The 14,673-nt window shown below is 40.6% G+C and overlaps 1 protein-coding gene across 1 annotated transcript in view; it reads right to left on the minus strand.

The window, feature by feature from the left end:
- LOC138948571 (uncharacterized) overlaps positions 1-14,673 on the minus strand; it is a 56,408-nt gene that overhangs the window by 299 nt on the left and 41,436 nt on the right. The window contains exons 12-17 of the mRNA XM_070320130.1: positions 13,587-13,900; positions 12,718-12,848; positions 11,941-12,138; positions 9,903-10,137; positions 9,360-9,509; positions 1-8,904 (exon numbers count right to left, since the gene is read on the minus strand). The exon at positions 1-8,904 is cut by the window's left edge and continues 299 nt beyond it. Of these exons, the coding sequence (XP_070176231.1) occupies positions 8,722-8,904; positions 9,360-9,509; positions 9,903-10,137; positions 11,941-12,138; positions 12,718-12,848; positions 13,587-13,900 (1,211 nt within the window). The 3' untranslated portion in view covers positions 1-8,721. The remainder of the gene's footprint in view (positions 8,905-9,359; positions 9,510-9,902; positions 10,138-11,940; positions 12,139-12,717; positions 12,849-13,586; positions 13,901-14,673) is intronic.

The following is a 14,673-nucleotide window of genomic DNA, read 5'->3' on the forward strand; positions in this document are numbered from 1 at the left end:
AGTCGTAAGATCAACATCACTGAAGCGGAAGGAAACAAAGAGAGGACATAAAGAAAATGCACCAAAGAAGACATTAACATCAACAAGACATAAACATTTTGTCTTTTTTTTTACGGTGGTAATGTTTGTCTATGTGCGTGTCGGTCTATACAAATAATGGGAAAATAAGACAGTCGAAAGATAGAGAGAGGGTCTCTTTGAAAGGAACTAGATGAAAAAGAGGGGGGGGGGGGGGTTGACAGAATAGACAGTTATTGGAGAAGGATTTAGACTAAAGGGTAAAGGAAGAATTTGAGGGGTGGTAGGGGTTTTGGGAGAAGAAGGAGGGACCGATAGCGGGAAAGAGGCTAGGTGTAAAGAATCAGCTTCCAGTATAACAACAAACAACACTTTCATCATCTGACAACTAGATATCTAAACAACCGTTAATCTCTGTGGCCAACAACAGCTCAATTAACGCATCACTGAAATGAACAACCACACATAACTGTGAACTTGTCCCAAAGGAAATGCTGATAGAAACTGACATCGAACAAACCGTTGACTTGATTGTAATAAATGTTGACCGAAAAGACCAAATCATACCAAACATGGATACACCATAGATTGCAAAAAAAAAAAAAAAAAAAAAAAATTACAACAGTATTTGCAACAGTCAGGCTGTTACACACATAATTATGGGACAATTCATTAGCTTTCACTTCATAACAAAGACATTAACAAAAAGAGAGACAATACTAAACTAGGCAGAAACGTCGTATGCGCAACTTGGTACCTGACAACAGCACACAGGTTCTGTCAGCTCACAGCAGATATATTCCTTACTTCTAAACTTAAAAGTCATCAAATAATTGTCCTAAGGAACAATACCCTTAACAACCGTCATTGCAGACAAAAGAAAACCAGACACACTTCCAAAGAAGCCCATCAAAGCAAGCAAAGTAATAGTTTAGACAAATCATACACAAATCGGCAGACATGTCCAATTTTATCAAAACATGGATGAGTTGTATCAAAATGAGCTAGTTCCATAAGTCTGGCTCACGGACAGACCCAGTATGATTAAAAAATAAATGAGTTTTATCAAAATGAGCTATTTCACGGGGACTGGCTCATGTGTCCCGTACACAACACTGTGTATCGTTGTATGAACAGATAGGATGATGAGAAGGTTGACATGTTGAGGTATCCATGTGTCACAATATTCTTAGCCCTTGGTAAACTTTTCTACTGACCTGTTTGCTATTGTTACAATATTTTTTATAATTACTAAGATTGATATTTGTTTTTATCATACTCAGCATCCACAAGCACACGTGTGTGTACCACAGGAAGCATACATTATTCTGCAACTATCAATATCATGTATTAACATCTTTGTGATCCTGAACTTGACTTGTTCACTGAATTTGGTAAGAATTAACAGCAAGTTCAGGTCAGTAATGATTAGTGTTATTGGCACGTCGCATGGCCATTTTTCATCGCTATTATTCTTCAGTCAGGCATAACTATATTGACCTGATTGTATTTTGGTAAACTCCCCAGGTAGACAAATACACACATGCTGATCCAACTAGTTCTGTTGATTACGATAATCAGAACATTAAGCTTGGCTACAACTAGGCTCTACAAGATCTTCAAAATTCCATGAAGGTCTTACACGCGTGACATGTGTTGAATGTCGAGGGTTTTCCTGTTTTAAGTGTAACAATAATCATTATAATGGTAAGAGTACGAAAATATATTCTGGAAAAAAGATGTAAAAGGTAGTAACCACCGAATCTTCCAGCTTCTTATTTCTCCTTGTCTGTAGAAAACATGAACAACAACATCTGTTTCTTCTATTTAAGTTGCAACAAACACGTATACTTAAATAACAGTAAATCAGTGAAATGGTACAACCTCAATTAATCACTAAACCAAACAAAGCAATTCAACTGTCGTCACATTAATCGTTTTCTCATCAACACTCATTCATTCTACTCTAAAGACACATACAAAAACATAATGGAATTATTATGAATAAAGGAGAAAACATCGCATCTCAATATTGTTTTTACAATGTAACATGCACCAGTCCTGTACAAAAGAAGACGAACTTAGGCAACAGAGCACAAGCACCAGTAACTCAAAGCATAGGGACGTTGTATTGACTAATTAATCCAGCACGTTCACTGAATTTGCTTTCTAATCTGGAACGCAGGAAAAGACCTAGCACAGCGCATTCACTTCATGCTTTCAAACGGCATCAAAACAGCTGAAATCCTACTAATTGTACTATTCATTGGGTTCAATCATTATAGTCCGGCATCAAAACAGCTGAAAAAATCCTTCTAATTGTAATATTCATTGGGTTCCATCATTGTAGTCGTCTATTTTCATCTGAAAGTAAACAGAAATAAATCAATCCAATTCACGATTCTGTACTGTCATCTGTTTATGCCAAAATAACACTATGTTGTTCAAAAGCATTAATTGATATAACCTGTACTCCGATATTGGCTAATCAAAATAGAATGAACAAGATCATATTTATCTCTATTTTTTTCACACCAAAAGAGAACTTAATTGTATGTTTCAGATTGTTTACTCGTGTTTTTGAGTGTTTAAATAAACCTTTTTGTCAATGAAGTTTGCCTAATTTAAGGTTTCAAAATAAACAGCTAATTTTTGATTGATCTTTTTCCTGACGTTCCCTAAAACATGGCACAATAAACGCATCTCGGAGAGATGGAACAAAAGTGTAATTTCAGGTGACCAAGGTTGGGGTTGAAGTTCAGGCAATAAGAAGAGAACGGAAACCACATTGATAACCACAAGACATGACCCTTAGGCGCCTTTTCACATCTTGAGAAAGGAAATGCATTTAAAAGCACAAACAGAACTGTAATTGTACAACATATGAGTATTATCATTTAATCTTCTACTCTCCGCACACTTATTAGAACAACGTACACTGAAATCATATAGGCCAAAAACAAAGAACCCCTTTCCCCATTTTTGTTGTCGATTGAGAACAGAAAAACAGCAATCAAGCATATTAGGTTTCCATATCTTAATCTGTGATGAGGAATATCTAATCACAGAGGTGTAAACGAAAAGCTCTTTTCAAATCTTTTAAACAATTTGGTTTATTTGATTTGACAACATAAAAAACAATTTATAATTATGCTTCTACTCATTCTAGCACCGCCTTCCCCTTCGTCTTTCTGTTTTATATATCATTTACAAAGAACATATATCGTTGTTTCTCTCACTAAGTAAAATATAGTACCATACCACACCATTAAAAAAAATACATTAAAAAGAAAATTCAGAAACAGCAATCATTCCCAGGTACTGTTCACATGATCACGAAAAGTCACAACACCACCATCTAGAATCTATTTAACGAAATACGAAGAATTCATTTAAAAAGAATCTCTAAACAGTCATTTTATCTCAAACAATTATAAAAGCAATGGCATTTAAGCATCCAGACTTTCATTTTGTCCTCAGATTTCATATTTATGTGAGGACATATATATAGTCAAGAGCATACTGATAGAGAAAAATGTTCGTACAATTACATGATGTATATTGTACGAAATCACAACCATTGTAGAAGGAGAATTTTCAACGGACAGGGACAGAGGGCATGGGGGAAAGTGCAATCTGAATTTCACAATAGCGTTCTAAAGATCAGTTCAAAAAACCTCTGTTTTGCTACACACAATTCTATAATATTAACCCTTATATGAAACGATTTGTCTGTCATTATTTTCATCTACATAATTATCAAGACTAAAGTGCAAAAATAGTGTACAACATTTACAATAGACTGAGGCATCCTCAAGTTCAAGAACGGTTAGCGTGCACTGATTTTCAACAGCTTTTCTACAGTAGCCAATCCTTGTCTGTGGTTAAATGAAACGACCAAGAAAAAAAAAATAGCTCTCTTACAAAGCAAGGCTTTTTCTCGATATATTTTGTTTTACATGGATACCTTTCAGAGATGAAGTGATCTCACACAACCACACAGGAAACCCTGGTGGCTGTCAAGAATGAAGGTATATCAAACGTATCGCATAACTTTTGGGCTCACAGGTGTTTCGATTTTACAGAAGGTTTAAAGCTGAGTCAGCTAGCCAAAACACAAAATTATAAGACTTGCTGGCTTAACAATGATTAAGCTTTTGCAGAACAGTTTTACAGAGCGATGATGCAGCAAAGCAAAGCAAAAAGCATCGGCACGAACGTACTGAAAGCACGATCACGAGTACTGGAACAAGGACACGTGTACAGAATAAAGCTGATCCCCTTTGGCACAGCTGGTGTGATCACCAACGTTCATGACGTCATGACATTAACATACAGAATGACGTAAAAATACTAGATCTAACACAAATATTTCAAAACAGTCTCAAAACAGTCAAAAACATTTAAATAACCTCAAAAATCCGCAGAAAGAAGCAAACAAATGCAAACAAACAAGGACAACAAGTCTCTGCCAAAGAATCTCTCTTGAACACACCCAGACACATACATTTAGATACAGACAAACACACCTGCGGACAGACAGACAGACAGACAGACAGACAGACAGACAGACAGACACAGACACACACACACACACAGACACACACACAGACACACACACACACACACACACTCACAGCCACACTCACAGCCACACACACAGACACACACACATACAAACACACACACATTTCGTCCAAGAATACATTTACCCTGTAGCTAAAGCAACACAAAGACGTTTAAAGAATAGGCGGCATTTCTGAACCAAATATGGGTCAATGTGTGAGTGAAATAGTTGGGCCAAAACAGATCTGTAACCAGACAGCTAATAGTCATGTACAAATAAATACCCGTGTACAACTCTGTACATGGCAGTAAACACTTCTGAACTTTGATTCCTCAGATCTAATACAAATAGCGTTTTTCTGATAGTTGATGAACTGCAGTTGGTTTTGGAAGTAATCTTAGGTTTACAAAACTCAAGAAACTTACTTTAGTTATTTATCTATATATTCACTTACTCAATCACCTTTTACTTATTTATTTATTTATTCATTTATTCATTTGTTTTATGATTGGTCATATGCCCCGTTCTGATCCAGAAACCCCGAATGACATTTATTCCTATTTGCTATTTCTTTAAAGTCAGTCTCATGTTACTTCAGCAGTGCAGTGTAGTCATGTCGAACATGAACATTCCTTCACTGCAATTTCTCTGTTTCTATTGATCTGGGGTCTTGAAAATGAATCCCTTCATCTATTGAGAGTTGTAACACACAAAATAAAGCTTTACGACCATATAGACAAGGAAAGATGAAGAAAAACATTACTAAAACGTTGCTTATGTTAAAAAGTATTTGTACAACGTAACACAAGCAAACAACAACAAATTCATGTCTGTACATTAAAAAATAAGTATACACAATTCCCGGAACTGATGACGAAGTCAACACACTGCGTCATCATCATCGGGATGATGCAGGAATCAAAAGCAAAAACAGTGTCGACGAGTGTCATTTATAAAGCACAAATATGTATGCACAACTGAAACACACATTTACTGAAATCAAAACCTCGTGTCCTAGGGTGTTCTGGTTGTCTGAGCGATCGTTTGTTGTTTTGCTGTTGCACAGAAATGCTGTAGTTAGTAGCACACTCCATGAAACTCTGAAGATGCTCACCCCGCCATCTGATCTCTTTCACTCAACCATAATCTGAAAAGTCAGTGCTTGTAATATGAACGTGCCCTGACCCAACAAAAATCAACACAAAAAGGTCTCTTTCGATCTCACTAAATAATATTTATAGGCAAGGTGAATCTAGGTAATTCTGAAAGTTGAAAAAAATAAAGTCAAGGAGATTAATGTCAAAATTAAAAGAAAGAACCGTTTTACATGTATATATAAAAGTATGCATATGACTCCAGTTCATATTTTTGCACAATGTCTGAAAATAGTTTCAATACAACTATACTACAACTCAGATATATCTGCATTTTGCGTAGCTAAATCATTTCTATATCTTCCCTGCATGAAACATATTCCTGTGTTTGGAAAGACCACTTGACTCATGTAGAAAACAGCAAAGTATTCACAGTGGTATCTCTTAACAGCAGCTTTGATGTTGTTGCTGTTGCTGTTGTTGCTGTTGTTTTTGTTGTTATGCATTATCAATATACACTTAAAAAACAAAAACATCAAAAGGTCATGATTTGTTTGTCGAATTGATAAAATCTTGAGCATTTCTGAATATCACATCACAGACTTAACCTAAAATTCATCTGAATTTTCACTTTGGTTCTAACTCATCGCAACAACAATTGTACGAAAGCGCCCCATCTGATTTCCATACACCCAATAAAACACCTTTTATCAAGAAATTAAAACAAAAATTCGTTCTGCAAATAGCAAAAACACTGCTGATTCATAAAGACCCCAGAAATGGACGTTTTTACTCTCAACATTCTTGAAGACATGCATGTGCAGTGGTTTCCGTGACGTAAAAAAAACATCCTGAAAGTAATAGCTATGCCCATAACACATTTCTCAATACTTTAAACCTTAACCTTTACAGTTCTCTTAAGCTGTTTTCATAACGGTAAATCTGTGTCCAATGAGTTAGCACCCTTTATTCTCTGGTTGTCTCCCTTCTGAGATTATTTTCTCCTTCTTTTTAAGAACTCCTCTTCATTTCTGGCTTCCTGGATCAATCTCCGATTTATGGTGAATTCCGGTTTGTCCTGAGACCATTCGGGAGAAAGAGTGAGTTCATGAGTTTTTGCACAACCGTGGAATATATGGCAACAAACATGCACAACTTTATTATTCAGTAGAAATTCAAAGACATAATTGCCTTCTCCAGGGTACTGTCATAGAAGGTAGGTCAACACGTGACAAGTATTATACCAATTTCTGAAGCGCAATAAAAAGTCCAAGTTCTTTGATACACACATCGCCATGTTTTTCCTTTCAAGTTTTAACACACATACACATTTTTGTGGTGAAGATGATATGTGTGTTTCTCGGTTTATAATTAAAACTTCTTAAAAAACCAAACATTCTAGTCCAACATTTCTTCCTTTTGTATTGTCACAAGAAAATAAAAACACTTGACTAGCTCTTCTATTCAAATGTGTGTGACATACAGAATAAACCGGTTCTTCTTGAATGGCCCACTTTCCGAGTTTGTTTTGGGATTTTGACGCACAAAACTCCGAAGACTCATACTAAGCCAGTGGAAGTAGTCTTTGTCTACACCTTTCAAGTTACACCTACGGGTTAACTACTAAATGTTGGAACAGCTAGCCCAGCATGCTAAGTGTGTGTCCACCACCAAGCAAATCCAAAATCAATCGTTTGATGCAAAGAACAATCCATTGCCCCTATTAGAGGTACTGTTTCCGTGGAATTGTTCTTTTCACTCTGCAGAATGGGTAACACAAACGCTTGGAATCCTCCTCGTACCTAGCCTGTGACATTAAAGGCCTAAGCAATCGCTACGACTGTAGCAAAAGTCATTTACCTTTTAAACAGCTTCGTTCGTCAACGTTAACGCTTTCTCCAAACCAAGCGTGCTTGTTCCAGCATACATTTTGCCCGAGAAGACACGCACTCTGAATTCTTGTATGATAGGGTTCTATATCGCAGACAGGCGTCCTTGTTTCTTATGTTGTCACGCATCTTCTTGACTGACTCCATGAGAGAAGAACATCCGTGTTTTGAAGTCTCTGGAACAATTCAGTGCCTGGAAGGAGAAGGGTTGAAGTTTAATCTCCACACACCTCATAGCAATGAATTTCTGGGTTTCAGACTTGAACAAAGACGTCCCCTTGATGAAATGTCCCGTTTTCTGGAACTGAGACTGTAGAAATGAATAACTTTACCCAGCACAGTGACACATGAATTGTATTTAAACCTCTATGTTGCTTAAACTGCTGTATCAACTTCACAGCAGTGAAAATAAAGATTCTGACTCATCCATGGGACGTTGGGGAAGATTTTCCACAATCTTCAGGCCTGTGGAGGTGAAGATTCAAACCCATTTCACTAGGTATCCTAGGACGCCGTCTTTACTTGTGAAACTATGACAGCCGTGTGAACAGAAGCTTCCTTGTTTCCAAACCATGTCAATTCATCAGGGAACCTGAAGAACACGGAGCCAGGCAGAAAGCTACCATCACAACAGCAGTGAAAGAAGACCAGTTCAACATCTATAGTATGCTGTGCAACACATCCCACCATCCGTTCATGAGAACCTGCAGTACCCCCAGGGTATGTACTCCTTAGTTTTCACGTCTGGGAAAATGAAGATCCTGCAAGTTCCATTGACGCTGAGGGACAAGGGGCCCCTTGACCCCCATTTCCAAAGCCATGAAAATGGAAGTCTGTGACCTTCTAGTGACGGTGGGGGACGAAAGGGGCTTGTAGTTCATGTTTTTTCTCTCTCTGCCGTTTGATTAGATACGATGCCACGGGTGTCCTCAAGACCATGTGAGTGCAGTAATCAGTAGCAGACGACACATGATCAGACAACAATTTATATTATAAAAATGTTCACAACTGTGAGGGGAAACCATCTTGAACATCCATCCTTAGGACGAACCCAAGACTTCCACTGGAGTCGGACATGATATCCAAAATCCTCACAGCGTTGAGAAGAAAACTATCCTCTGACGTCTGTTTCCCCCGGACAATTTCCAGATTATCAACAAATGGGGACCTGGATCTGCCCCAGCTTCTCGTCGGCGGGGTTGTAGCCCATGTTCTTGCGCTGAAGGAACATGTGGATCTCGCGAAACGTTGGCCTCTCCGACTCCTGGCGGTTCCAGCACTCTCTCATCAGGTCGTAGATCTCCTTGGGGCAGTTTTGCGGGCAGGGTAGGACCACCTGGGACAAGAAAAAGTGTTATAGTGCGATGCTATTGTTGAGAGTGGTTCGAGCATGTTGTTATCGACTTGAACGCTGGTAGCTGAGAGAGAGAGAAAGAGAGAGAGAGAGAGAGAGAGAGAGAGAGAGAGAGAGAGAGAGAGAGAGAGAGAGACAGAGACAGAGACAGAGACAGAGAGACAGAGAGAGACAGAGATACACAGAGAGAGACAGAATGACAGACATACAGAGAGAGAGAGAGAGAGAGAGAGAGAGAGACAGACAGACAGACAGATAGAGAGAGGGAGACAGAGAGAGAGAAAGAGAGCTACAGAGAGAACGAGATGGAAACAAGAGACAGACAGAAAGCAAGAGTCACAATGAGAAAGGGAGACAGAGATACGCATACACCGTGTCGAAGGCACTTACAATAGTAACGTACACACACACAAACATTCCGCTTCTATATCCCTTACCTGCTGGTTGTCGTCGCGGTAGTAGTGTCCGGCATTCTCTATGACCTGTTCGTCAGTCAGTCCGTCAAACGGTTGGTCACGTGCAAAGGTCAGGACCTCCCACAAGGTCACGGCAAAGCTCCATACGTCTGATTTGCTCGTGAACTTGCCCTGTAAATGAATTCGCAAAAACTGAATGACTACCATTAGGCTGTGTTTTGTGACTCAGATCCAATAAAAAATGTTTTGTTTTTGTGTATGTGTCTGCAAATGATTTGTGAGCGAGGAATAAGGTAATAACAGACCTGGAAAGGCATCCTAAAAAAACGAAAATAAGGAGCGACAAAACTAGTTCAACACGTGCGACAAAATAAACTCGCAACAGTGATGGACTCTACTGTTTTCAAAACCACGTTTGTAAGTACATATTGTTGTGCTCCATTGATTTAATCATCATATATATGTATAGAGTGTGGTTCTTTGCAAAAACAGTCAAACCTGCTCTTGCGACCACCAGCCCACAGCGACCATCCCAAGGAGTTTTAGAAGTTGAAATTAACTCACCAGAAGGATGCTCTCCCAGGCCATCCAGCGGATTGGCAGAACAGCTCTGCCCTCGATGCGGTAGTAGTCGGCGCTGTAGAGGCTGCGGGACATGCCAAAGTCGGAGATCTTGATGCAGAAGTGGTGTCCCACCAGGCAGTTACGGGTGGCCAGGTCGCGGTGAACCATGTTGAGGGACTCCAGGTATTTCATGCCTGACGCGATCTGAGAGGCCATGAAGATCAGGCATCCGTAGCTGTATGAAAAGAAGATGTCATTGTTAATTTACTTTCTCTCAAAAGACACGACAGATCTCCTCCTTCACCTGCACTCTCCACTCCCTGAAGAGAAAACTAATGCTTCACATCACCAGCACTCTCCACTCCCTGAAGAGAAAACTAATGCTTCACATCACCAGCACTCTCCATTCCCTGAAGAGAAAACTAATGCTTCACATCACCAGCACTGTCCACTCCCTGAAGAGAAAACTAATGCTTCACATCACCAGCACTCTCCATTCCCTGAAGAGAAAACTAATGCTTCACATCACCAGCACTCTCCACTCCCTGAAGAGAAAACTAATGCTTCACATCACCAGCACTCTCCACTCCCTGAAGAGAAAACTAATGCTTCACATCACCAGCACTGTCCACTCCCTGAAGAGAAAACTAATGCTTCACATCACCAGCACTCTCCACTCCCTGAAGATAAAACTAATGCTTCACATCACCAGCACTCTCCACTCCCTGAAGAGAAAACTAATGCTTCACATCACCAGCACTCTCCACTCCCTGAAGAGAAAACTAATGCTTCACATCACCAGCACTCTCCACTCCCTGAAGAGAAAACTAATGCTTCACATCACCAGCACTCTCCACTCCCTGAAGATAAAACTAATGCTTCACATCACCAGCACTCTCCACTCCCCGAAGAGAAAACTAATGCTTCACATCACCAGCACACTCCACTCCCTGAAGAGAAAACTAATGCTTCACATCACCAGCACTCTCCACTCCCTGAAGAGAAAACTAATGCTTCACATCACCAGCACTCTCCATTCCCTGAAGAGAAAACTAATGCTTCACATCACCAGCACACTCCACTCCCTGAAGAGAAAACTAATGCTTCACATCACCAGCACTCTCCACTCCCTGAAGAGAAAACTAATGCTTCACATCACCTGCACTCTCCATTCCCTGAAGAGAAAACTAATGCTTCACATCACCAGCACTCTCCATTCCCTGAAGAGAAAACTAATGCTTCACATCACCAGCACTGTCCACTCCCTGAAGAGAAAACTAATGCTTCACATCACCAGCACTCTCCACTCCCTGAAGAGAAAACTAATGCTTCACATCACCAGCACTCTCCATTCCCTGAAGAGAAAACTAATGCTTCACATCACCAGCACTCAAGAAAACTAATGCTTCACATCACCAGCACTCTCCACTCCCTGAATAGAAAACTAATGCTTCACATAATATGTCCCTGTATGAAAAGAAGATGTCATTGTCAATTCAAGTATTAATGAACTAAAGTGACCTCGCCCCCCCCCTCCCCCCCCTCCCCCCCCCTCCCCCCTCCCCTTTCGTCTAGGTCACTCTGCCTAAAGGGGTAGACAATTTTCTCCATAACGTTTCGTTTGTAGTATAGTATTAGCAAGAACAAGTATTTACACATCATTCTGCAGCTAAAATTAAAAACGTTTTTTGTGTTTGACCAAGGATCAGCTGCAAAAATGTTCACTTAGACAGACAGACCGACAGGCCGATGCAGACAGAGAGACCGACCGACCGACCGACAGACAGACCGGCACACACACACACACACACACACACACACACACACACACACACACACACACACACACACACACACTCACACACACACACACACACACACACACACTCACACACACACACACACACACACACACTCACACACACACACAAACACACACACACACACAAATAGACAGACAATGACAGCCAACAACACGTTCGATGACAGACACACAAAGCACGAACACATAGTTATACTACTCTCTCACCCTACAGACCTCAGAGTCTTGACGTTGGGAGCAGCACCGACGGGCGATTCCGGGACGTGGTCGATGAGGAACTGGTTCAGGTCGCCGTACTTCATGTACTCCACGATCATGCACAGGGGCTCCTCCTGCGTGCACACGCCGATCACGCGCACGATGTTGGGGTCCTTGAGTTGAGACATGATCTTGATCTCCTTGTGGAAGTCGGCTCTGGAGATGGAAAGAAATGATTAATCATGTGTCTGTGTTTTCATGACATATACTGCTGGTGATATAACCAAGCCCCCGAGAGAAAATTCTTTTAGTTCCTTTGGGCAGGCATGCTGAAGATGTGACAAAAATTTCACGTACAGAGAGACTATTCGCGCTACGACTTCTTCTCGAATTTTGTTTGCGTTGGTCGTGTGTCGCCCATTTCCAGTGGACTCACGAAGTTTTAGCTAAATCGGCCCAGAAAAGCCAGAGTTATTGATGCAGGCAGAACGACAAAGAAAAAAAACCACCCAGACAAATAAACAAACACAGTAATAAACCTATACCCCCAGCCCACACAAACACACGCGCCCACCCCCCCCCCCCCCCACACACACACACACACTCACACGAGGGTGTAATAAAACAACATCAAGCCGTCCCGGAGAATAAGAAAAACGTTCCTTTTATCTCTTATGATACAGAAAAAAACCACTCTACATGCAGGCTAGATGTTTCGAAGAAAATGATCCATTTTAACGTATTCATTTTGATGGACAATACACTGTTGGTATCCAAAGTTATTGCTTTTGTTACCTGGCGCGGTCGTCGGCAGTGGGGCGCAGCATCTTGACAGCTACCAACATGCTGGAGCGGGACAGGGTACGGTTCAGTGAATACTCGTCAGGCAGGAATTCGTTGATGCGAATCGCTTCGCACAGGTGCACCTGCAGAAACAGAATAAGAACATGACGAGGACTCACCATACTTGGAGCACTCGACCAAACGCTATGACTACTTTTATGACAATGATTATAAATGTAGAGCATGTGCACCATTGTTTAAGCTAATTTGCATGATATTATTTTACAGATCAAGGCACTTGGATCTAGCGACAGATTTGAACGCATCAGATCGCATTGAACACATTTGTGTATCGAAAGGAGCGGTTTCCGGAACAGCACAGTTTGCAAGAGCAATAGATTGTAGACCTTCCCCACCATCTAAAATAAAAGCCACCCGGCCTCTCTCCCTACCACCAATCACATACCCCATAGTGTAAACCCAATGTTGTTCCAAGACGCAGAAGACAATAGGTAAGTTTGAAGTGGATTTAAAACATATATTGCTCAAAATGTCCTGGCCGCAAACAATTGTTGTGTCAACGTAGCCTAGCGACCATTTAGAAAATCTTCACGCGTCTAGTGGTGTCACGCGGTGCGCTGAAACAGAGAGTCTGCTATCTCTTCCTCCCCTCTCCCAACCCAGCTTCGAAATGGTCCATAGACTAAACAGGCATCATGTGTGTCAAAACTATAGGACAGTCGACCGACCTGGGTTCACAACAATGCGTCAGATCAAAGCAGTATGCGTACATGACCGAAGACCGAGGCCTGGTAACAACACTGTGAAAGCCATTCCGGATGTAAAAAAACCAAATTGGACACAAAAAAAGCAACCCTTACCTCTCCAAACTGTCCCTCGCCCAGGACTTCCACAAATCTCAGGTTCTCTCTGGGGAACTCCATGACGGAATAGTCGATGCTGAGAAGCAGGTCAGCGTTGGGCACGGCGTACACGTTGTTGCCGCTCACGCCTTGCAGACTGGGAATGTTGGACGCCGGAGCGTTGACGATGTCGGCGGCGGCGTAGAGGGCGTCGTAGTTGGGGGGAGGCTTGTCCAAAGCACCGCTAGCCCCCCTTGGAGGGCGCGGGGGCAGGTTGACCACCAGGGCTGATTTCGTCACATCCGGTACTGCGTAGTCGCGCATTTCCGTTCCTGTGAGAAAGATATGAGGTGGTGAGTTTTGGCAAGTTCATGGTGAGAATTAGAAAAACATGAATAAAAACTTAGAATAATAAAACAAATGAAAGCAACAATTTCTCGGCTTATGATAGAGGACTAACCTTTTTTCTATCAGGTCTGGAATTTTTTAAGGGAAGCATTATGAGGCAGGAATAAACTTGAGCCTTCTAAACACTTTAAAACAATACCAAAAAAACTATTGTTTATATCAATAAGACATACTATTTATATCACTGATGATGTTTTCTTGATTTTTTTCACGTTAGCAAAATGAAATTTTTGTGGAGTACACTTGTATACCTTAGAAAATTGAAAGATCTGCAAACAAAGTAAACTGTATGCTAACTGAGTTCAATCTAAGATTTAATTATGTATAGCAACACAATCATTAAAGGAAAAAAAAAGCAGTCATTCTTGGAAATCAAACCGAATACTTTCTAAATTTCTTTAATGTCCATGTTTCAAATGCAATGAAAACTATCATTGTATTCGTTTGTTTTCGACGAAAAATTCAAACGTGTGTTTAATACCACAACAATGACGTGTAAACATGACTGAGAAATAAAGATTAAGCCAGCAAAAATATGAAACATTCACGTTTCGGTGGTGAATTAAAAAAAAATAAAAAAATTAACACCGATTAACAGCTTTTCTACTCCGACCGAAAACGGCGCCGATTTGAAACACATTTTGCATTTTTTTCTTTAACGTGTTTTTCTCTCTATTTTTCTTTCTATATTGTGGTC

Source organism: Littorina saxatilis, linkage group LG15 (assembly GCF_037325665.1).
Source record: "Littorina saxatilis isolate snail1 linkage group LG15, US_GU_Lsax_2.0, whole genome shotgun sequence".
NCBI classification, from domain to species: domain Eukaryota; kingdom Metazoa; phylum Mollusca; class Gastropoda; order Littorinimorpha; family Littorinidae; genus Littorina; species Littorina saxatilis.